Source organism: Lissotriton vulgaris, chromosome 5 (assembly GCF_964263255.1).
Source record: "Lissotriton vulgaris chromosome 5, aLisVul1.2, whole genome shotgun sequence".
NCBI classification, from domain to species: Eukaryota; Metazoa; Chordata; class Amphibia; order Caudata; family Salamandridae; genus Lissotriton; species Lissotriton vulgaris.
In genome coordinates, this window is record NC_141693.1 from 1,139,649,924 (window position 1) to 1,139,674,004 (window position 24,081).

The following is a 24,081-nucleotide window of genomic DNA, read 5'->3' on the forward strand; positions in this document are numbered from 1 at the left end:
TCAATAAGCTTGGTAGAGATAGCTTATCATCCAGTAGCGGTTTACTCAAAACTTCATGCAGTATGCACATGTGCAAAAACGTAAGTGTTCATTAAGTTTGATTACAACAAAATTTTTTATTATTGAATTAACTTCTACTGTAGCAGAATGCTGTGCTGTTGACCATTAATCACACACAAATTGAAATGGTGGCACGCCGCTGGCATAAATTATGCAATGAACACATCACATAGAAAGTTCCAATTCAAAAAGTCTGTCACACATGGACTCACCAATATAATCAGAACAAAAAGAACAGTTGCACTCCCATAAGTATAGGAACAGGTGAGCAGATGCACACACCCATCATTGTTTTAAGATTCACTAACCTTGCAACAGACAAACAAAGGAATCAGCCAAACAGGAATTCCAAACTTAATAGACAAGAGATGTGGAGAAACCTTGATCAGTAAGTAGTAATTGCTCAAATAGGGCACCTCTGTCCTCCTCCACAATTATTGTCAGTGATACGGTCTAGGAAAAATGACAGTCCCCTAGACTTCAGTTCCAAAATGAACCTTTAATTAGAGGAGATAGTGAGCACAGAACCAGACTTGCATCACGGTCAGCAGGCAACACAAACTGACTAACGGCACAGCACACCAAGCCATTTGAAAAAGGCAGGAAAAGCGCAGGAGCAACAACACAATTTTGTTCAGCACTATGGTTGCCACACTACTCGCATGTTAGTGGCCAGGATTAAGCATGAGCGAATTTTGCGGATCTCGCGTTCGCGAATTTTGCGGATTTGCGGATTCGCAATCCGCAAAATCCGCGAATTCCCGCGAATTTTTTTTTTTTGTGTTCGCCCGTGTTTCTGCCAGTTCGCGAGGGTTTTTACAATTTCGCAATTTGCGAACTTACCTGTCGGGTCGCAAGTTTTGCGAACTTGTTGTTTCTACGTGTCCAGCCTGTTTGGGACACTCTTCTTCATCACTGCCACTCTCTGTCACCACTGCCACTCTCTGACTACTCATGCCACCCTCTGGCCCACCCATGCCACCCTCTGTTTCATCACCACACCCTCTGGTTGTCCAGTGTACATTATTTTCGGCAAAGCAAAGCACACCTTCCCTGCCTCAAGTGACCTGAATTAATTTGGGGCTGATTAATGTGTCACAGAATATTTTTTTAGCTGGCACCTGCTTCCTTAGTGCGCCCTGATTAGTGATCTTTTGCACTTGCTAAGTGCTTTCATTGTTGCAAAATTAGTTACAACACCTGCCCTGCCCCAACTGACAATAATGAATTAGGGGCTGATTAATGGATTTTAACTTCCAGCCTGGCTCCTGCTTGTCTCCCTTAGCTGTAATTCAGGACCTTTGTGGCATATGTGTAACTATTCTGAGGTTCAGAGCAGGGTCACATAATAGTTGCAACTGGCAACTGAACTCTGGAGGGGCCCCTCAGGAAGCACTACAGGAAATGGCTACTAATGATGTGCCTGAACTTTTGAACCTGGTAAGTAGTTACTTTCAGTTTTGCTAAGATCGTATTTCTGCAATTTTGCACTTATTCGCGGGGCGCGAACTCACGCGAACAGTGCGAGCAGTGCGAGCAAAATCCGCTGCTCGCGGATTTGCGGATTTTGCGGGAAATTCGCAAATCTCGCGGATTGCGGATTTCCCGAAAATCCGCAAAATCCGCGAGCGGAACGGATTTTCCGCCCATGCCTAGCCAGGATCACATGTTTTGATTGGACAGAAGTTGTGTGCTTCCACAGAAAAAGTGCTTCCCCTCCACAAAGCTGTGATTATTTTGTTTGTTTAAGCAGCTGCCCCAGCATAGCACACACATTGTGTTATAATGCAGTTAAAGTACCTTAGATATCTTGAATTTAAGATAGGCCGCTAGGCCCTTCCCCGCCTTGTTTGATTCACATATTTTAAAACGCTTCCTCCTGTCTAACATACTCCTGCTCTTTCACTTATTATTTTATTGCAAGCGTATTTTTGGTTAGTTAGTTTATTCAGAGTCTCTTCTGTCCTATCATGTAAATATCTAGACTCCAAGGCAGAAATTTCACCCTCTAGCTTCTCTAAGGCTGCGTTGTAGTTTTTATGGCGGATTTAAGTTTAATGATGACCCCCGTATAGTGCTTTTCAGTGCCTCCCATCGTGTCGTCAGTGGTATCACCCCTTTTGTTATCTTCTAGGTAATCTTTTATAGCAGCTTCAATAGTATTTTTGTGCTGCTTCTTTTCAAGGATTTCTTCGTTGAGGCACCATATTGATTGGCGAAGTGTCGGCTTTATGTTGGAAACAGTGAGTGAAATGCAGGAATGATCTGAAATGACCCTTGGCTCTATGCTCGTATCCTCAATTCTAGCTATGGCATTTTTGGTGATAAATAAGTAATCAATTCAGGAGAATGAGTCGTGTGGAGAGGAGTAGAATGTATAATCCCTTCCATCCGGATTTTGTAAACGCCAGGAGTCTATCATTTGAAATCTGCTACAGAGTTTAGCGAAGGCCTTATGCTCCTTATTACTACGAAAGGGGAACTTAGAATCCCTGTCAAGGGTGGGATCAGCCAGTAAGTTAAAGTCACCTGCAAGGATGTGAACAGCCGTGTCGGGGATAGTGTCCAGCTGCTTTGTGAGGTCTGCCCAAAATGACAATTCACATGTGTTGGGAGCATAAATATTTGTAATATAGAATTCAATGTCATCCTTAAGTAATTTAGCTGTGACCCACCTCCCTTTAGAGTCTGGTGTAGATGAAATTAAGTCTACATTGGCCTTTCTAGCAATCAGTGTCAGCACTCCGTTCTTTTTAGCGATTGCTTCCGACCCTACAACCTCTGTAAATAATTTGTTCATGAGTGTGTGAAATTGTTTGGCTTCTAATTTAGACTCCTGCAACAAGGCAATATCCCCTTTCTGCCTACGTAAGTAATCTAGGATTTTCTGGCGTTTGACAGGTATATTAGACAAAACGGGTGTGTCCTGGTCTGACCCCCTCAAAATTGCAGAGATATTCAAAGAGTTTTATGAGCGTTTGTATGCCAGAAATCAGAATGTGAAGGAAGATAAGGTTAAAGACTATTTAGAGAGATGTGCTCTACCAACCCTTCGGATGGGAGACCGGGAAGTTCTTAACAAGCCTATCTCACAATCCGAAATTGTAGAAGCCATAAAATCGCTTAAGTGCGGGCAAGCCCCTGGACCTGATGGGTTTACTGCTAGATTTTACAAGTGCTTTTCCTCCACACTAGCCTCCCCACTACTCTACATGTTGCGTGAAATTAATGAGACGGGTGAGGTAAAAGGCACATTGGCGGAGGCTGTCATAGCAGTCCTACCCAAGGAAGGTAAGGATCCAAAGCTTCCAAAAAATTACAGGCCTATCTCGCTTATCAATTTAGATTGCAAGATTTTAGCCTCAATCCTGGCCAACCCCCTGCAGAAGATCCTACCAAAACTGATCCACCCTTCCCAAGCTGGCTTCCTGAAACATAGGCTGTTCAGCGACAACACCAGAATCTTAGCTCACGTCCTTGAGAAAGCTAGACTCCTCTCCACCCCTACTGCAGCGATAACACTCGATGCAGAAAAAGCCTTCGATAAAGTAGACTGGACATATCTAGTGGCTGTCTTGCATAAATTCAACCTAGGACAGTCTGGTCATGTCTCTTTACTCCTGTCCCTCAGCCAAGGTTAGAGCGGGAGAGTCCTTCTCGTCCTCTTTCAGATTACAACAGGGAACCAGACAAGGGTGCCCCCCTCCCCCTCGCTATTGCTTCTAGCCATAGAGCCCTTTCTGTATCAAATCCGCAATAATAACAACATCCCCGGAATCACATTTAAAGACTGCATTATAAAACTAACAGCGTACGCAGATGATGTTTTAGTCGTATCAGAAAGAGCAGGAGAGGCAATACCAGCTCTTATGTCCACTATAGAGGAGTTCTCTGAAGGATCCGGGTATTCACTGAACAAAGACAAAACTGAGGTGAAGCTACTGAATAATAAAGGCAATAAGGAGATCTTAGGGGACTCTGGTTTAACCTGGCAACCGGATTGCTTCAAATATCTGGGACTAGATTTCGACAAAGACCTCATTACTACTCTACGAGCCAATGAAGATCAGCTCTTAAAGAAAATATCAAAATTACTGGATGGTTGGCCTCCTAAGTTTTTATCGTGGTGGGGGAGAGCTGAGACCCTAAAAATAATGGTGCCACCACTGGTAAACTATCTAGCGAGTATGCTCCCGATGACGTTCTCAGAGGACTTCCTGCACAAGGTGGATAAACTCTTTGGACATTTTTTTGGCAGGGGAAGAAGCCCAGGGTATCAATGAAGAAGCTGCAACTAGCTAAAGAAAAAGGCGGCCTGGGTCTTCCCAACTTTAGGAATTACCAGCCAGTATTCTTGTGCAAACAGGGGGCGCATTGGTTGATCGAAGATCCAATGTATGTCCCACTGTGGGTAGAGATAGAGAAATCTCTCATTGGCAATGTTCCCCTCCCTGCACTACTCACCATGGACCTGACACACTTTCCTCACTCGAAATACATCATGTTAAATACTAGACTAGCACTTTTAAGGTTGGATCAAGTACACACGACCGGTCTTAAAGTAAAAAACACCACCTCAATAGCCTTGTGGCATAATCCCTCCATTCGACTTAACGGGTAGCCCCTCCACTGGGAACACTGGTCGGCGAAGGGTATTATATGGTGAGTGACCTATACGACGGACACTTACTGTTACCTTATTCCTCGATCCAGGCAGCAAACTGTCTTACAACGATGGAATTTTATGCCTTCCTGAAACTGAAAACACTCCTGTGCGCACGCTCTCTCAAACCCTTAGAACCATGGCTTAAACCACAGTTGACACGTCTCAAAGCAACAGGTCACTTTGTGTCAAAAGTGTACAAACTTCTCCTCCCAGTGCCGGGGAAAGCCCAGAAACGTAATGAAATACAGTGGGAAGGGGAACCCAACACCACGGGAATTGAGCTCGACTGGGGCAAAATTCACGCTACAGCTCTTGTGAACAAAGTCTCTCCGATTCTGTCACAAACTAAGTATATGTTGCTTAACAGGGTATTCTGGACACCCCAAAGATTGTTTAAACTCAACCTAAGAGACAGCCCTAATTGTTAGAATTGTGAGCAGGTTGAAGGTGATTTGTCACATAAGCTTTTTCATTGCCCATCACTAGGAAACTATTGGGATAAAATATTTAATTGCATAGAACATGTTCTTAGGATCAAACTGCAGAGAGAATTTATTTATGTCATTTTGGGTGCTCTGGATGCAAATGTGATTAATGATAATGACAGTCAGTTATTGGACCTACTACTCACCCTAGCATGTAAGGTGATATTGTGTAAATAGAAGAACGCCTCTGAAGTCTCCTTTAGGATGTGGCGGGAATGGGTATCTTGCATTAGAGGTGTAGATAATAGTGTCTTACATTCCTCCCCCTGGCGTGCTTCCACTAAGAAACTTTGAAAATCCCTTGATGCCTCCTCCTTTTCATTCGATCCCCCGGAGATACATCTCTTAGTGTTCATAATTGCCTGTATATTGAACTATTGTGTGTATTATGAGGTATAATTGAAGGCTTGCTATCTCCTACAGTGTATCATCGCGATACTGGCAAGATCTTGGATGTATGTTGTGCACTAAATTTGTTCTTGGTACGTTGTACTCGACATTTGGCGTTCAGTACCCTGTATCTGTGTTTTATATTTCCATATTTGCTCATGTTCTATTTTATTTAGTCTTTTCATATCATTCTCGTGGCTGTATATCGCTTATAATTTGATACATATGCTCATCTTTGTAATGTTACACCTTCCACATTATCAGGGATTCCATTGTCAGCCATTGCATTTTGTATCTTAAGTATCCTCAGTATTATTTATTGTTTATTTTTTGTTCTTTTCCTTTAATAAAAATGATTTGAAATAAAAAAGTGCCTTAGATATAAGATAAGTTACAGTGTTTGTTTTTCTCTGGCAGCAGCAGAAATGTGAGGAGGACAGTCTTGAGGAATGTATTGCAGTCCCAGCACCATCCCCTTCAATCATTAATTTTACACTGCACAATGTAGTTTTGTGTTTGAGAACAGTATTGCATGCCCAAAGCTACACTCATCTAAATGATTTTTAGGTCTGGCTTGACAGTGTAGCTGTCGCCTGTTCTTCTGTGATCAGCAAAAAAAACTTTCAGAGTACAACTGAGAGAGGGGTTTAAGGCCCACTGAAATGTTGGTTCCCTTAGTACAGGATTTCATTGGGCCGAATAGGGGTGCTTCCACTAAAAAAACTACTTGTATTGTACTTTTTGACTATATACAGCAGGACTGGTTATGAGGGCAAGCCAATAATCATGGATATAGGTCTGGGCTGTTTATTATGATATGTTAAGATAATGGCACTAGTCCCATCATATTTATTTTTAAACTCATATGTTAAAGACAATAGGCTTGTAAGTGTGTATTGTTATCACTCTATATCAAAGCCTACAGATTGGTATTTTGTTACATGGAATCTCACAGATTTATGTAGTAGGCAAGGGCTTTTATGATGGTTTCCCCAGGTGACAAACTGTGGCTAGAGAAGGTTTGCTCTGTGAGAATGTGTTAAGGACAATCAGCTTTTAAGGATGGATTGTTATTACACTGTGCTAAAGCCCATTTGCAGGCATTTTGTTACATGGAATCTCACAGATTACCATAGTAGGAAATGATTTTTCTGATGAACCATGTGGCTATACAATGCAACAATCCTTGTTAGGCTTTCTTAGGAGAGATAGTATTTTGTTTTGCCGACTATAATTTTTGTATAGAGTTCTACTTTTATACCTGTATGCCTAATGGTTACATTGTGGAAAGTGTAAATTCAGTACAATAGGCTTGAGTTGGTTATGGTGACCAGTCAATGATAAAGACTATACGCTTGATTGTTTATTATGAAGAGTTACAATAAAGACAGCAGACCTTATATATTGATTGATTGATTGATTGATTGGGAAATGCATATGTTAAAGTCAATTGGCATTTAAGGTCGGATTGTTATTACTACTGAATTAAAGCCTACAGATAGATTTATATTTGTTACATAGAATCTCACAGATTACCTTTGTAGGAAAGGGTTTGGTGTTGATTACCCCCTCTGACAAACCATAGGCATACCTTTGCACATGAGAATCCTTTCTGAAGCCTGGTTGGGAGATATAGTATTTTGCTTTGTAAAGTGAAAAGTTTGCATGCATTTGAATTTTTTTAACAATATGCCTGATGGTTGCATTGAGTGAAAGCTTAAGCTCAGTGCAGGAGGCCTTAGTTAGTAATAGCAACAAGCCAGCTAGAGGTCTGATTGATTCAATAGGAAAAGATATTTCAGATACCATAGGTCTGATCTGCGGATTATGAAAAATTATGATAAACGCAGTAGACCATGAATATTGATTGTGAAGAGCATATATTAAATTCAATAGGCGTTTAGGGGTTGATTGTTCTATTTTGTAACATGAAATATCACAAAATATATTTGCAAGGAAGGATTTGGTATTCGTTTCTTACTCTGACAATTCCTAGGGGTAGACAATTTGCACTTTAAAAAAGGATAGTAGAATCTCTTCTAAGCTGTCAGCCAGGAACTTATAATAAAAAAAATCACTAAATAAGATATACATTCAAATACACAAATGTGTATTCATATAGTTACATAGGGGACCTTGGGTCAGTTTTGTTCTAATATTGGTCTGTCTGAGTGTCATTTACACTCTGCTTCCATCCATGACAGCATATTGCAGAGGATAATGATTCAATTTGTATCAGTCACTGGCTCTCTTGACTTATAAAAAACAGAATTTGTTTTTAAATTAAACATGTTCATTCACCTGAAAATGAGTGCACTTCAGTTACCGGGTTGGTAGGCCAGTCCTTTGGTTTTAAATATTCTCTTTTTATAGGTCTCCTTTAATGTCCTAGTTTCTCTTTTAATTTTAATGTTTGTTAAGAGTATACTACACCTCTGTAGGCAGTGCTAATGAATCTGTTGCTTGCCCTTTATTTGATATGCAGTAGGCTGTATCTCATGTGGTCAATTTCTCTAACCCAGGTGACCATTATATAATGCTACTATCCATAGTATCACTCTATTACCTTTCAAAGATGGCCAACATGTCAGACACAAATCTGACATCCATGCTGGTACATCAAAACAATGATATACTATTTACAATACTTCTGCAAGACAGACACTTGCCTCAATGTTTAGTTTCATTATTGCAAGCATACGCCTACTGTGTTTAGATGACAGCATGTGTTATATTTTTCTACTTGTATGTTTTTTTAATCTTGCATAAGTTGTTGAGTTTGTGTATTTTTTTGCGGGTGCGTTGGAGGGTGAATGCAAGAATGACTCAGTGGATGGATGCAAGAGTGCAAAAATGAATGATTGAAGGCCTAAGCCCACCAATGACACAATAGGCACTTTTATTCATAAGAGAGGCCTATTGTCATTATCAAAGCTTGTTGAAAATGTCATACGTATTTCCCCTTTACTTTTCTTTCCTTGCTTAGATTTGTAATCTGCCAGTGTATGCTTTTGTATGGTTTGGTATAGTGAGTACTTTCCTTCATAGATTAATGATAAAATACCAAAAACATAAAATCAATGAATTATTCTTTGCAAAATATAATAGAACAGCAATACATAAGACAATAGTTTAGCATGTACTTAAAGAGTGATCAAACATCAGTAGGGTTAAAACACACACTGCTGTAAAATCTAATTGCAATGACTGCAGACTTAAGAGCAGTTTGTTGCACTCAACCAGCCATATCTAACATTTGTGTCACAAAACTAGAAAATCGAATTGGACAGTGTGAATGCAGACACAGTGTTTAATTTGAGCCGGTGGTTACAGGTGGGGTTCTCCAATACTATTTTTTGGGACTTTTTTCATCATCAGATTTTGACCCAGGAAAAGAAAGTAAAAGGAAGAATGGAAGGAACATGGAAGAAAAGAGACTTATAAACAATGCTGAAGGGAAATAGAGATGAAAAAGAACCTGCAAAATTGAGATAATGGAGCACGGATTGTAGGGTGCGTCATGAAAGAGACATGAGGTATATTTAAGACTACGCAGTATTGGTTTGTAGAAAATCTTTGGGCCACGGCATCTATTCTTTTATAAAACAAGCATTGTGCCCAAACCCTTCCTGAGTTACTCCCAGACTACTTCCGCCATAATAATCGCAAACTTTTACAATTTAGATTGCAAGTGTTTGAATTTCATACCAGAAGTCGGGTGTCCTTAATGACGCAGAGTTGTTTGGCCCACTGTCCTAACCATTTCTTTCTCCAGAGGAAAGCACAAATGCGGGCATCTTTCATCAGCTCTATGCTGGCTTCTGTAGAGGGCCACTGGTGCGGGTGGGAAACGCACTTTCCTTTGCTGCTCTCCTCTTCATCATAGGATTCATACGAGCTGCTGACTGGTTCTCCGTCCTCTGAAAGCAAGATACATTTTAGTTACTTTTGACTGGTTCTCCGTCCTCTGAAAGCAAGATACATTTTAGTTACTTTTGACTGGTTCTCCGTCCTCTGAAAGCAAGATACATTTTAGTTACTTTTGACTGGTTCTCCGTCCTCTGAAAGCAAGATACATTTTAGTTACTTTTGACTGGTTCTCCGTCCTCTGAAAGCAAGATACATTTTAGTTACTTTTGACTGGTTCTCCGTCCTCTGAAAGCAAGATACATTTTAGTTACTTTTGACATATCATAAATGGGTTCCTTTTGACAACCAACTCTCATCATCACTTGATGAGCGAGATTGTGATCCCATATGAATCCATTTTCCTGCTTCTGTTGCAGTGGCAGCAGACACAAATAAATACTGGCGGGCGGGGGGATGCGGGGGCGGTGGGAAGAGTACGGGGGATTGCGGGGCTAAGGTTTTTTTTATAATCAAGTTTATTGGCATTTACAGCAAACAAAACCGATATAAACAGTGATATTTAATACAGTGTCTCAGATTCCATTGACATCAGACAGCAGCACATCGAGCCTAGGAATAGGGACCTCGAAGGGGTCACCTAATGGCTATAGCATATGTTAAAGGAAGCTTGCATAATAATCAGAACAACAAATTCAGCCATTTGCCCCACATCTTTTTGAACTTCTCAGGACATCCCCTAGCCTCAAGGATGGGTTCTTCGTGGGCCGCACACCAATCCACCTCTCGTTGCCATTTACGCACAGTAGGGGGTTTAACCTGGGATCAAACTGCTGCAATGTCTCTTTTAGCCACCGCGATCGCAGCGCCCAAGAAGCATTTGTCTGCTCTGGAGCCGTCAAGACCATCAAAGCCTCCCAGAAGGAGACGTAAGGGGTCATGGGGAACCACCCATTCCAAAGTCTGTATGAGCTCTGACTCAACCCCCGTCCAGAAGGAAGCTAGAAGAGGACATTGTCAGACCATGTGGTAGAATAGCTGGGGTATGGTGACATCGAGTGCAGGCTGGGGAGGGGTGCAGCCCTGCCCTGTACAGATGCGCAGGAGTAAGGTATGCTGTGTGTCAATAATAAAGTTGCACAAGATGTAATTTAGAGGAGGTCATCAGGTTTTTAGGAGCCATAAGCGCGTCCCGCCAGTCCGCTTCTTCTAAGGGGTCCACCCAACCCTCCCAGCGGGTGCAGCAAGAGTCCAGGGTCGCAGGGCCATTGTTCACCAGGGAGCGGTAAATCCGTGACACCCCCCCTCACTTTACCCAAGTCGCCGATCATCACCTGGGCTTCCAGAGGTCTGAATTCACGGAGGGAGGTTTCTGGTGGGATGTGGGCATTGAGGGCATGTCGGAGCTGCAAATATTTATAGACTTGGGAGGAGTGAAGGGAATGATGGTGTTGCAGGTCTGAACAGGTTCTTATGTGATCTCCCACCCAAATATCCCCGAGGAGTGAAATCCCAATCCGATCCCACTGCTGAAAACCCTGAAGGTTCGACATCTCGTGGAGCTAGTTGCCGTGCCACAAAGGCGGGGGCTTAGGGTTTTAACAATAAAAATAAAAAAAAACACTTCCCTGGTGCTGCCAGCTGCCTCGCGCTCCTATGCTGCCAGTTGATGGTCCTAGCAGTACCTGGGACAGCATCATGGACTCCCCATTCAATCCCTGTGCTGCTCTCAAGCATGAGAGCTGCATGGGGATTGGCCTGAGCAGGCTGGATGAACACTAGCTCAAGCACAGGGAGTCTGTGCTATTTCGCCAACCCGGCTGAGCAATACAGCTGGATTGGAGAAACCTAATTGCACATGTTAGTATGGCCAGCCAAAGACAAGCACATCTACCACACCTACTCCACCCTCCAATGGCCTGGCCCTCCCCTCCCTGCACACGCTGGCTCAGCCAGTGGCTGAAAAATAAAATAATAAAATATTGTTTTATTTTTCAGCTGCTGGCTTTGAGCCAATGGGGTGATGCTCCTCCACTATTGCGGAGGAGTCACCGCTGCGCTGTTGCCTTTAATGCCAGTAGCATTCCTGTGCTATCCTGAATCAAGGAAGCTGCCACTTCATGGATGTCCAAATGGCAGGAAGGGCCACCACCCACTCTGGTCAAGGCTCTAATTGTTTTGACAGAAGATGTGTTTCAATTTAAAAAAATCTAAATAAGTGTTTTTTTCATAGAAATTTTTCAAGCTATTTGTGTAACACCAGAATTTGGGAAACCACAAATGCAGAAAGATGATCTAAAGATGCTTGTCAGGTGGGTGGACTGGACATGTGAGAAGACAAGCGGTATATTAAGAAAGCTTTGCAGGCGTCAAAAAATTATTTTTGGTCATAAACTTACACTTATGCTTTTCAGCTGAAAATACCTTTGCAAATGGACCCTAATGTGTCCGATTCACAAAGGGCCTCAGCACTTGTTACGGAGGCCCTACAGTCATGGTGGGAGCCCACACTAATTGCGGACCTCCACACAAAAACAACAATCTGGGAGGCCCCCACCACGGCTTTGTGGCCTCAGCAACAAGTGTTATGGCCCTTTTTGAATCAGGCCCTAGTGTCTAACCTCTTCATCCTTGGTTACCTACAGTACTTGCAGACTCCTCCCTCTGACATCCAATGTATTAACTAGTAACCCATCAGCAGTCATCATTCAGTCAGTGGCAAGCATCTCGGAAAACTCTGCACTGCTATCCAAAGTAACGGCCACTTCTCAAGGTCATATGGGATGTAATACAAAACATCCCAAAGCTCCACTGGCTACCCTTGGTGAACATGGTTGTTCTTCCACTCAGTCTGATCCCTCTGTAATATCCTGACAGGAACACAAGAGACTTTCGATGCATCGTCCGTGGGTGCAGATTTATTCATTGATGCAGCACCACAGTAAGGAACTGAGATATCGTGCCCGCAAACGATGCATCACCTGCCTGTCTAGCAAGTAAGGAACCGACGCATCACCTGCTTTTTCAACACTTCACCTACTCTGCAACTCGCCTTTGAATTTTTTTGCATCTAAGGTACTTTGTCCTGATCAAGAACAACCATTGATTTTTAAGAACTACAACTTTATTTAATCTTTTTGAGAATTCATATCCTGACTTGTGTCCATTGGATTTTTTTAGTTTTTGGAGATATATATATATATATATATATATATATATATAATTATTCACTGAAAAAAACATAGGTTTCCGGCATGTTCTTGTTAGAAATTAGCATTTAAAAAACCTTAGAAATTCACTGAAAAAACCATAAGTTTCAGGGACATTATAGTTAGTTGGACATTTCACTCATACAAAACCGGAGAAATTCTGCTGTAACAGTTAGTTCAGCTAACTATAACTCGCGCCTCTGCAATGCACTGCTGATGACGCCACATATTACATCATTCATGACATGGTCAGTGACATCACTGATTACCTCTTAGATAAGCCTGACAGCTCTGTGCCAACCTACCAAGGGAGTGAACAGGGGTTATCTTAGTTGTGTAATTTACCCTAACTAGAGTGAGGGTCGCTACTTGGACAGGGTGCGAACCACTGCCAACTAGAGGGCATTTTCTAACATGCATGCATTCAGGAGAGTAGCTATTAATTCAATAGGTGTTGTGGCACCTGTGCAAGGGTGGGAGGCTGCTCAGTACCCTAATTACAGATGTATGTTCTACTAATCTGATGGTATGGAGGGCCATTTCCATTCCCTGCATGAATGCCTACGGTAATCTTGCTACACCACTGCGTTTTTATGGGGCTCTTTTGATTGCAGTACACACTGCAGTATTGAATTTGTTGTGAGATAGTATTGGCTGGGTGCATATTTAGTGTTAACCGATTATAAGCTGGTTTGAAATTGCTTTGTTTGTATGGTTTTACCTGCTGTGGATTTTGGAGATGATCCGATTGAACTGATTTTGAGGCAGTTCTAGCTGTGGTTGTTTTCGATTGTGGCTTTTATAATGGTCTGCATGCTGCTCAGATTGCAGTGTGTTTAGAATAAAGGTGATTTGCACATAACAGAGTATCTAAGCACTGTAAGAAAAGATGCCTGTAATAGCAATCTCAATGTGTATTTTATCGTTCTTGGAAGGATGAAAGGCGAAGCATCCCTCTTCTGAATCAACCCTGTGGTTGTAGGTTGCAGCGGTCTAAGCAGTTGATGCCTTACACCACTCAGCCACCTACCACGCGTGTGTGTGCGTGTGTGTGCGTGCGTGCGTGTGCTTGTGTGCAAGCTCACTTTTCTTTCAAATAAAACACTTGCGTGAGAGGCAGTCAAAGTATTGGCGAGAACATTGTTTTTTTCAGCAGCATTCCCAGGAAGAAAAATACATTTCAAGTTGCTGTGAGGTCTCAGCGTCTCGTGAAACCAAACGTGTAGATAAGATCTGTCGGGCTTACTTTGTTTGGGGAAACTTCCTTTGCGTCAAACTCACTGGCTGTGTGTAAATACATCACAAACCCTTGACGTATGCCTTCCGAGGAGGAGATGTTTACATACTGCGGCTTTGGGACGAGTAGAAGGCGCATACCTTTCAATCATCAGAAATGCACACACAATACCAAACCCAGGTTTGGTAAAAATCCAAATTTCAAGCATAAATGCAGAACGGTGCAAGAAAGGGATTTCAAGATATCTTGAGTCAGGGTTAGACAGGGTGGACATAGATAATTAATTATAAATGAGGCTCCCTCAATGACGGTGCAGACCAGGCAGAGCCAAAACGATACACAGTACAGTAGGCAGGTGAATGCAAAGTAGGCAGGACTGTGGGATGTTGTGTTCTATTGATTTGTATAGCGCACAGACCATCCGAGAGGGTATCCAGGCACTTGGGCAGGAGTGTGACTGTGTGGTTCCCAAGATGCCTATACAAAGAGCCAGGTCTACAGCTTCTTGCAGGAAGTCAAGAAGTGAGGAGGATGCTGTGATGTGTTGAGAGAGGTCGTTGTCTTGGGTGCGATGGAGGAGAATGAGCGACCTCCACTTCTGCCTTTGCGGATGTGGGGAATGTGTGCGAGTGAGAGTGCGGCAGAGCATTGAGTCTGGTGGGTTGGTGAAAGTGTATGTGGCTGCTCAGGTATACTGGTCCTGTGTTGTATAGAGCTTTGTATGTGCATGTGAGAAGCTTGAATTGGCTGCACATGTGAATGGGGAGCCAGTGATGCTTCTTTAGGTGGGGTGTGATGTGGGTGCAGCGAGTATAAGTTTTGCAGCGGTATTCTGGATGGTCTGGAGTTTGTGTAAGAGTTGTTTTGAGATTCCGGTGTAGAGAGTGTTGCCGTAGTTCAGTCAGGGGGTGATGAGTGCTTGCGTGACGGTCCTTGTGGTGTTCTGATGCAACCATTGGAAGATCTTTCATAGCATGCGTAGGATGTGGAAGCAGGAGGAGCACACTAGGGTTGGTTTGAGTTGTCATGTTGAGCTTCTCACCTAGGATGATACCTAGATTTCTTGCGTGGTCTGTGGGTCCTAGCTCAGACAGACACCAGGTGGAATCTCATGGAGAGGTCTTGTCGCCAAAAGATCAGTGCTTCTGTCTTGTCAGAGTTGAGCAGCAAGCAGTTGGTTCGCATCCAGTCTGCTACCATTCATGGAGTTGGTCTTGGCGGTGGTTGTCTTGTTCGTCAGGGAGAGGATGAAATAGGTGTCATCGGTGTAGGAGATTTGCAATGGCAAATTTCATACCTCTTTTCATTGTGAAGCTAAGATTATCACTTTTTGATATTTTTTCTCACAAAGCACAAAGACATAGGTCACCTGCGAAGGATTTTTGTAAAGCACTTCATGGAAGAAGTGCCCTCTTTGTTCGTATACTAGTGCAGTCATCAGAGACCTTCTTGTAATGATGGAAGCAACTTTACTCCATTGTGCAACAAAGCAGGGGTGACTGGGTAGACAAAGAGGCTGACCAGGGAAAGCTGTAATGACTGCAGTCCATTTTAATTGGTATCTCACGTACTGGGTGAAGGACACAATGTGCGAGTGTGAATGAGAACATATTGTATTTTATTGCAAAAACCTCCTCGGTGCAGCTTCAGCAGGAGTATGGAAACACTTGTAGGTCCAAAAACATACAGAGGAGCAAAAATCATATTTAGGTGCACGCCGACTGTCTGGTGCAAAATCACCCTTGGTGCAGTTAGCCTTTCCATTTGGTATTGGGTGAAACCACACAGCTGTATATCAGGACTGTCGCACACTGAATGTGATTCTCAAGATCTCTAGAGCCTAAAGAGTTTTGGGTGACATTATGGCCACCAACCCTAAACTAAAAAAAACTTCATTTCAGGTCAGACTATAGGATTTATGTAACACTTCAGAGATCCTATTACCTTTGCCCTATTTCTTTTTATGTTATTTATTCGAATCATTTCTATAGCTATAACCTTCTTATGAGGAGTTTAGAGGAACACATTATAGATAGGTTTGCAGATAATATGGTAACAGAATTGTAGTCTTAAGGAAACTTGTAGGAGAATTGATGGTTGTTAATGGGAGAGATCTAGGAAGGTGAGTTCCTCCGAGAGGTAAGTCTGAAGAAGTGTGATATGAAATTGTTGCAGAATGTGAAAGGATGTGGAAAGATGATGATTGTATGTGACCAGGAATGACGTTCTACATTCTTGGAGCAAGGAAAGATTTGCACTTTTATTTTTGTAAACCAGAAAGCTCTCAATGATTTCAGTTCACTACTTTTATGCATTTTTCAGAGACTTTCATTTTCACGTTAAAGCCTCATTGTAGAGTGGTTATACAACAAACAGATGTTAAACTTCAGATCAACTTCACACTTCTCCTAAGCTGTTCATATGACAACCTCCAGTTACCAATGATGGATGACCGTCGCGTCTCCTCATTCAAAATGTAAGAGGGCATTAGTGCACCCAGACTAAGCATGGGCGGAAAATCCGTTACACTCGCGGATTTTGCGGATTTTCGGGAAATCCGCAATCCGCGAGATTTGCGAATTTCCCGCAAAATCCGCAAATCCGCGAGCAGCGGATTTTGCTCGCGCTGCTCGCACTGTTCGCGTGAGTTCGCGCCCCGCGAATAAGTGCAAAATTGCAGAAATACGATCTTAGCAAAACTGAAAGTAACTACTTACCAGGTTCAAAAGTTCAGGCACATCATTAGTAGCCATTTCCTGTAGTGCTTCCTGTGGGGCCCCTCCAGAGTTCAGTTGCCAGTTGAAACTATTATGTGACCCTGCTCTGAACCTCAGAATAGTTACACATATGCCACAAAGGTCCTGAATTACAGCTAAGGGAGACAAGCAGGAGCCAGGCTGGAAGTTAAAATCCATTAATCAGCCCCTAATTCATTATTGTCAGTTGGGGCAGGGCAGGTGTTGTAACTAATTTTGCAACAATGAAAGCACTTAGCAAGTGCAAAAGATCACTAATCAGGGCGCACTAAGGAAGCAGGTGCCAGCTAAAAAAATATTCTGTGACACATTAATCAGCCCCAAATTAATTCAGGTCACTTGAGGCAGGGTAGGTGTGCTTTGCTTTGCCGAAAATAATGTACACTGGACAACCAGAGGGTGTGGTGATGAAACAGAGGGTGGCATGGGTGGGCCAGAGGGTGGCATGAGTAGTCAGAGAGTGGCAGTGGTGACAGAGAGTGGCAGTGATGAAGAAGAGTGTCCCAAACAGGCTGGACACGTAGAAACAACAAGTTCGCAAAACTTGCGACCCGACAGGTAAGTTCGCAAATTGCGAAATTGTAAAAACCCTCGCGAACTGGCAGAAACACGGGCGAACACAAAAAAAAAAAAATCCGCAAATTCGCGGGAATTCGCGGATTTTGCGGATTGCGAATCCGCAAATCCGCAAAATTCGCGGATTGCCAATCCGCAAAATCCGCTCATGCTTAACCCAGACTCATTCCTCAAAGCATTCATCGGAATCCATTATTCAGAATGTGCGAACAGCATAATCCCTTCAGGGTGCTAAAAAGATATTAAACAGACAGAAGCAGCAGACCAAAATAAACAAGCAAGAGATATTAACCAAAATATTTATAAGGGAAATGCAAGCCAATCTTGGCTACAGGGCACATTGGCTCAGAAAAACTGTGTTTCTGGAACTGGCAAGAGATTTGTTTTGATATCATTTTTCTAAATTCAAAACTCTCGTAAACTAATCAGCACTATTGCAAACTCCAAGCCCTAATGACCACCCCAAAAGCAGTAATCGGTGATAAATACCACAGTCCCACACTAGACTTCATTTAAGCTGACCCATTGTTTTCTTTATCTTGGTACATGCTAAGCTGGGCCAATACAGGATGCTTTTCTTACTCGTAGGAGGGTGCCATTAGAATATACACATGTTTAAATATGTGAAACAAATGTTATAGTTAAGCAACTAATTTCTTCTGCAACGTTAACCTATTCTAGAGTCATGTATGTTGATTAATAAAAGGTATTTCTCCATGTGGAGCAAAAACTGAAGGAAAAGTAGTGCCAAGAAATGGTTTAACCCAGTCTGGCTGACTATAGCCTCCCTTTGTGGCTGAATCTCATAGGAGTCACTGTAGTGTTTAGTTAATCGGTGGCCGCTCTAGGCTCATGGCGGCCCTATGCAGGGAGCGTAGGTAGGGGGCCCCGAAGAGGGGGTCCAGGTGGGGTGGACCGTGGAGGCCATTGAAGAGAGGGGGTCATGGTGTTTGGAAGTGGAACAGAGCCGGAGGCCGCCAAATCCCTGGCAGGGGCCGCCATGCAAATATGTATCCATCCTCAGAGGATTATTATATTAAGGATATATATTGGCGTGGTGGCCCCTGGGTGTTTGGGTGCCCTGTGCAGGTGCACAGCTTGCACATGTCTAAGGCCGTTCCTGAGTAAATAAATACGTGCTATGAAGACCATGCAGCTGCTGTACAAATCTTTCACAGGTACTTGCTGATGAATGCCAGTTCTATTCCCTTTTTAGGTGGAAGCTTACCAGACACCACAGAAGTCTGGTTACAAAAACATAATGGGGATATGCAGAAAAATTACCACAGAATACATTCCTCCCATTTACCATTGGCTTTGTGTTTTGTCAATCACATTTGCTTGATTCCTCTCTGCTGGCTTTATCTGTTGTAGCCTGCCCAGCATGTCTTTGCCCCTCCGATGGAGTATACCTGGCTTACCTCCTCTCTGATAGGCTCCTTTTAGTTTTCCATAAGTGCTTGCTTTTCAGGAACTCTTTCTTTTTGTAAAGCACCTCACGAAAGTGCATATTTAATTTTACTGAGTTTTATATAGCATAAACTTGACCCGGTATCGGGTATCAGACCGCTTTACATAGCACCAGTTGTGTTACAGGAGGACACATTCATTTTTATTAGGCATGGGGAGATTAGGTGAATTGCCCAGAATCACAGGATGTTCAGCATCATTGCCGCGACTCGAACCCGGTTCCCCAGATTCGAGGTCGACCGCCCTAACCGTTAGGCCAACTCCTCTCCCCTTATATGTTTTCGAGCTTTCTTCTGGGTGTGCTTTACTACTCACCCACAGTGCTCTATGTTGCTCTATTGACCATACACTGCTCTCCCCCCATGTTGTACTCTCACTGTGTCCTCTACCCCCACCCAGCGCTTCATATTGTTCTCTTCCCCATGTCCTGCTCTCCCCCAGCCAGTGCTCCAAAGTGTCCTCTCACCTGTGCCCTTCTCCTAACACCCAAAATTATGTTGGCATGTCCCACGTCTGCTCCCTGCCCTGAACCTGCTCTTTGTTTGAAAAAAAAATAGTTTTTACACAATAATTTTAAAAACTCGCTTTTGAAGCCACTTTTTATTTATCAATCCGTCTCGGATTGGTAAATTGAAAACAAAAGGCTGCCTCATTTTTTAGGCGTACACATGCATGTTGTTGCATGCCTACAAACTGACAAAGCAGCTGTGTCATACTGTTTTTTTCCCAATAATCTGCAAACCAAATTCAGATTCCATTTTGGTGATCAATATATATGAACACTCCAGGAATCATTTAATAGCTAGAATTGCACAAATCTGTGATCTATTCTGGCCTTTAGTGTATGAAGCAAGATAACAGTTTAACTTTTAATGATGCAAAATTAAACCCACAGTTTAGTAGATATGTTATCAATACTGTTTCATCTGTTAGCCTTTTGTTGAATTTTTTTTGTACCAACCATTTATCATACTTTATCTATTTTGCAGAACAACAACATATTGTGGATGGTCTTTTTGCCTCCTTAATAACATTCGTACAATTTTGTGCCAGACCTAGATATTGAAATTCTAAGATTGCAGGACCAAATTCACCAACTGCAAGCTCTGTGGGTTTGGGTGATAAACCTTTTCTCTTTGTATTGTTAACGGATCCTGGTGTACCGGTATCTTTATCATGTTGCTTTGCGACAGTTTTACCAGATGGACATCTTGTTTCCTTTAAAATGTCTGGTATCACCAATTTGGGAAGGTGCGCATGTCCTCTCCTAAGTACTGGGCACTTTTGTGTTGCTCTGAAGGTTCCCTGTTTTCTTAGGGGGGCGGGGGAAGAGGTGGATGTTTAGAATGTACATACTGTGAGATAGACGTTTAGTTTAGACTGCGTAAAATTTAGAATCTCTTATGAATTTATTTAGCAGCTTTTGCCTCCGGACTTCTTGCTTTCCAGTCGATGTATCTTAGCTTGAATCGATGCATCTTAGCTTGAATAAATTACTCTTAAGAAGTTATGAGCGTTTTTGTAGTAGACAGAAGTAGAATGAGTAATGTACCAGCTCCTATTGTTTTGTTATCATATCACTTCTGCAGAGAATACAGTATTCTGTGTATTTGTTACATGGCTGCATAGCAGCCACGGCCGGTAGTAGGTGTAACTGCAGGGCGGTGACGTAGGGAGGGGGAGGGGCAGGGTGGGGGGTTGTAATGTATGGATTACGGACTTTAACAAGTAAGTAAACGTATAAATAAATAAAACGAATTTCGTTGTGTGCCTTGCATCACCAAATGCGATGCAGTGCGCGCAACAAAATTCGTTTTATTTATATGTTTACTTACTTGTTAAAGTCCGTAATCAATACATTACAACCCCCCACCCTGCCCCTCCCCCTCCCTACGTCACCGCTCTACAGTTACACCTACTACCGGTCGTGGCTGCTGCGTAGGAAGCGATTACGGACTGTGTATGATTTCTAGTTAGGTTGTCTGCATTTGAGGACGGATATTTTTGTTGATCTAGGTTTGTGAAGTTGTGACATGCAGGATCTTGCTAACTTTAAATTATTCCTTTGCAGACAGGAAAGAAAATAGAAGAAAAACAGAACTGTTGAGAACATCTTGATACTGACTCCCTCCTCACAACAGGCAGACAGCTCATCGTGTCAGCCAAAGCATAGTTCTATACCAACTCCATCAATGAAACTACCAACAGGTGTAGACTGCTGTTCAAGACAATCAAGCACTTCATCAACCCCATAACTTCACACTTCCTACTCACTCCACAGAAAAGTGCAATACGCTTAACCTATTCTTTAGTGATAAAATACAAAAGGTCCAGCACATTAACACCACCAAGCCTACTTCATCCTTTATACCCACCCCATCCCACAGAATCCCACAAAGGTCAGCCTTCAAAGCTTTTCCTCTCTCAGATTTCGCTTATATACTCTACGAAGATGATGCCTTACCATTGTACTTAATCAAAGCTCTCTGGTGCCTACTTACCTTTGTCCTCTAATGCCTCCCTCATGCATCTTCCGAAGCGCTCACACCAGGCTAGATCCTCCCACTCCTAAAGTAGTCTACACTAGGCCCTGATGACCTCAGAAACAACCAGCCCATCACTAACCTACCCATCATTACCGGTCTGATACTTTCGAGTCAAGTTTGCGCTATATAAAACTCCCAAAAACTCCATCACTGGCAAGATCATTGAAAAAGCAGTCTCTTTTCAACTCCATGATCTTCTCTATGCTAACCATCTCTTGCGTGACCGCCGGTCTGGCTTCAGATCATGCTGCAGCACAGAGCGCACTACGTTACACATCGTAGACAATACCCCCTTGACCACCGATTAAGATTACTCCTGCTTCCTAATATTGCTTGACCTCTCAGCTGCCATTAACAGTGTCAACCAACCCACCCTCTTAAACACCCTGGAGTCAAGAATGGAGCTCATAGACAGTGCCCTTTATTAGTTCTCCTCCTACCTTTCCAGCCAACACCAGTTTGTTCATAAGCGCACCTCAGGTTACAAAATATCCTCTTCTCCCGTGGAGCCCCGCAGGTTTCCAAACGGTCTCCTGACATCTTCAACCTCTACATGGAGCTGCTTGGTTCTCTACTCACAGATGCAACCGGTATGCCCAGAGATGGATTCTCTGCTCACTGTGCCACTGGACCCAAGCTGCACCCAACTGACGAGCCCCATTCACGGGAAAGCCTGTCTTGGATTGCTTGTGCTCTAGCTCAGAATAGACTTTTCCTTTTGGAACAGGGTCAAGGTGCAGATGGCTAGGGCCAAACTGAGGTGGCATGGTGAGCACAAGAATAATGGACTGGGATGCGGCCTGAGCAATTTCTAGTGGCTGAGATTAATTCAAGTATTCCATCCATCATTTTTTGTATACTTTTTTCCTCTACTTGAAAGTTTACTCAGCTTAAGACATCCAACGTTTCAAAGACTGCTTGCACTTCATACAGACCTATCTGAAGCTCTACTCAACCAAGACCGAATTCCCGTTATTTGTCAAAAACAACAAAGATACAATTCAAACCTGTCTCAGTGATATGAATCTTGATGGTTTCAAACTCCAACTTTCACCAAATGCTAATTTGGATTCACCTTGGACACAAACCTGACCCTCAAGGAACCCATTGCCAAAGAAACAAAGATGCTCGGGTGCCAGCTCTCTGTTCTAAAGAGAGTGAAACAGTTTCTTTTAGAAAGCGACTTCAGAACTGTTGGATGGTGGTAATGCCCTACACCACTGCATCCCACATACTGCAGGAAGTCTCATCCCGAGCCTGAAGAAATATGAGCACATTACTCCCATCCTGATGGAACTACATTGGCTCCCCTTGCTGGCCCATGCCAACTTTAAAACGAGGTGTATCATTTATAAAGCCACCATGACCAGCACCTCCACTGATCTTGCAGACAAGTTTACCACATCTGATGGTTTTCGGCACACCCAAAGCCAGGAGACCATCAGATTGCAGACTAAGAAGTGAAAAAAATACCAAGGCAGCAGGCCTTTTCGATCTGTGCACCATGGATTTGGAACAGCATCCTGGTATCCATCAGGACTACAACAGTGCTGCTTCAATTTAGGAAAGAGTTGAAGACTCAGCTCTTTTAAAAGTATACTACATCACAATGCATTAACCATCCACAACCCAGCCTTATACTCCTTGGTTTTATGCTTTTCTTTGACCATGTACAGTACTCTGCTGCTTTTGGCTAGGTTTGTGCTACAGCGATACCATATGCATAAAATAAATGCATGTTTTAGTATCTTGTTCAAAGATAGTGCCATAAAATGTAATGTTTTCTTTCATGGTTAGTAAAAACCATTAAAATATACATAATAAAGTAATGACCAAAATAGAAATTAGCAAGAAAAAAGAAATTTGATTTCGAAAGTTTCAAACATAGTACACTCTGACTTTAATACTGGTCGAAATTCTCCTCTGCCCCACTACAGTTATTAAATACATGCTAATCAAGGACCATTTCAGGCAGACACAAATTATATTATATCAGACACCTTTACAAACTACAAGCTAGCTGCACTTTGATCAAAATGGAGAGGTGGCTAGAAAAATGCTGCTCTAAGAGTGTAATCCACTTCGAAACACAATATTTTCTATTTTTGCAAATTTTGACAACGTATTATACAAATTTAACAAAAAAACTTTCTAACTGCACGTCAAAACTATTAAAACAGTAATAAACTGCATATTCTAACTCTAAGTGTTTATAATGATGGTTCTAAAAAGTTCATGTGTTCTAAAAAAGTAGGATACTGCATAAAATATAAGCTAAGCTTTCACCAACATACCCATAGAGTCTACAATTAACATGGTTTACATTCTGATTTTATGTCATGGAAATTTTTTAAATCAGATTCTAAACCAAAGTTTGTCCTATTTCATCTTAACTTTGAATGACATTGCCCCAACAAACAAACATGAGACTTCACAAAGGATTTTTATTGTACCGGTTTCTTGAGTGCAACTTTAGCGAGTCGCAGGGGTATCCTCTTCCCAAAAGACTTGCATATCCTGTAAAGCCCTTGAGAGAAGGATAGACCATGCATTTTCTTTCATGGGGTCGCAAATTCTCCAGTTCTTGCCATCAAGCTGCTTTTAGAGTGACCTCACAGGCAGCCCTTCAACACCAAAAAAACTAAAATGGTGTGCATATAAGGTACCAAAGATTGTTTGACAAGATAAACTTCCACAAGGATCTAGGACTTTATTGATGATGATGATGGCAAATGGAAAACGTTTCTATACAAGTACACTGTATCATCTCTAGCCATGTTATCTTTGCCATATGGACCATGAAGTCCAGGAGAGGGATA

The 24,081-nt window shown here is 42.4% G+C and overlaps 1 protein-coding gene across 1 annotated transcript in view; it reads right to left on the reverse strand.

The window, feature by feature from the left end:
* Positions 1 to 24,081, reverse strand: part of AFAP1L2 (actin filament associated protein 1 like 2) — a 588,328-nt gene that overhangs the window by 106,729 nt on the left and 457,518 nt on the right. Inside the window, exon 6 of the mRNA XM_086922880.1 lies at positions 9,310 to 9,521. Within this exon, the coding sequence (XP_086779006.1) occupies positions 9,310 to 9,521 (212 nt within the window). The remainder of the gene's footprint in view (positions 1 to 9,309; positions 9,522 to 24,081) is intronic.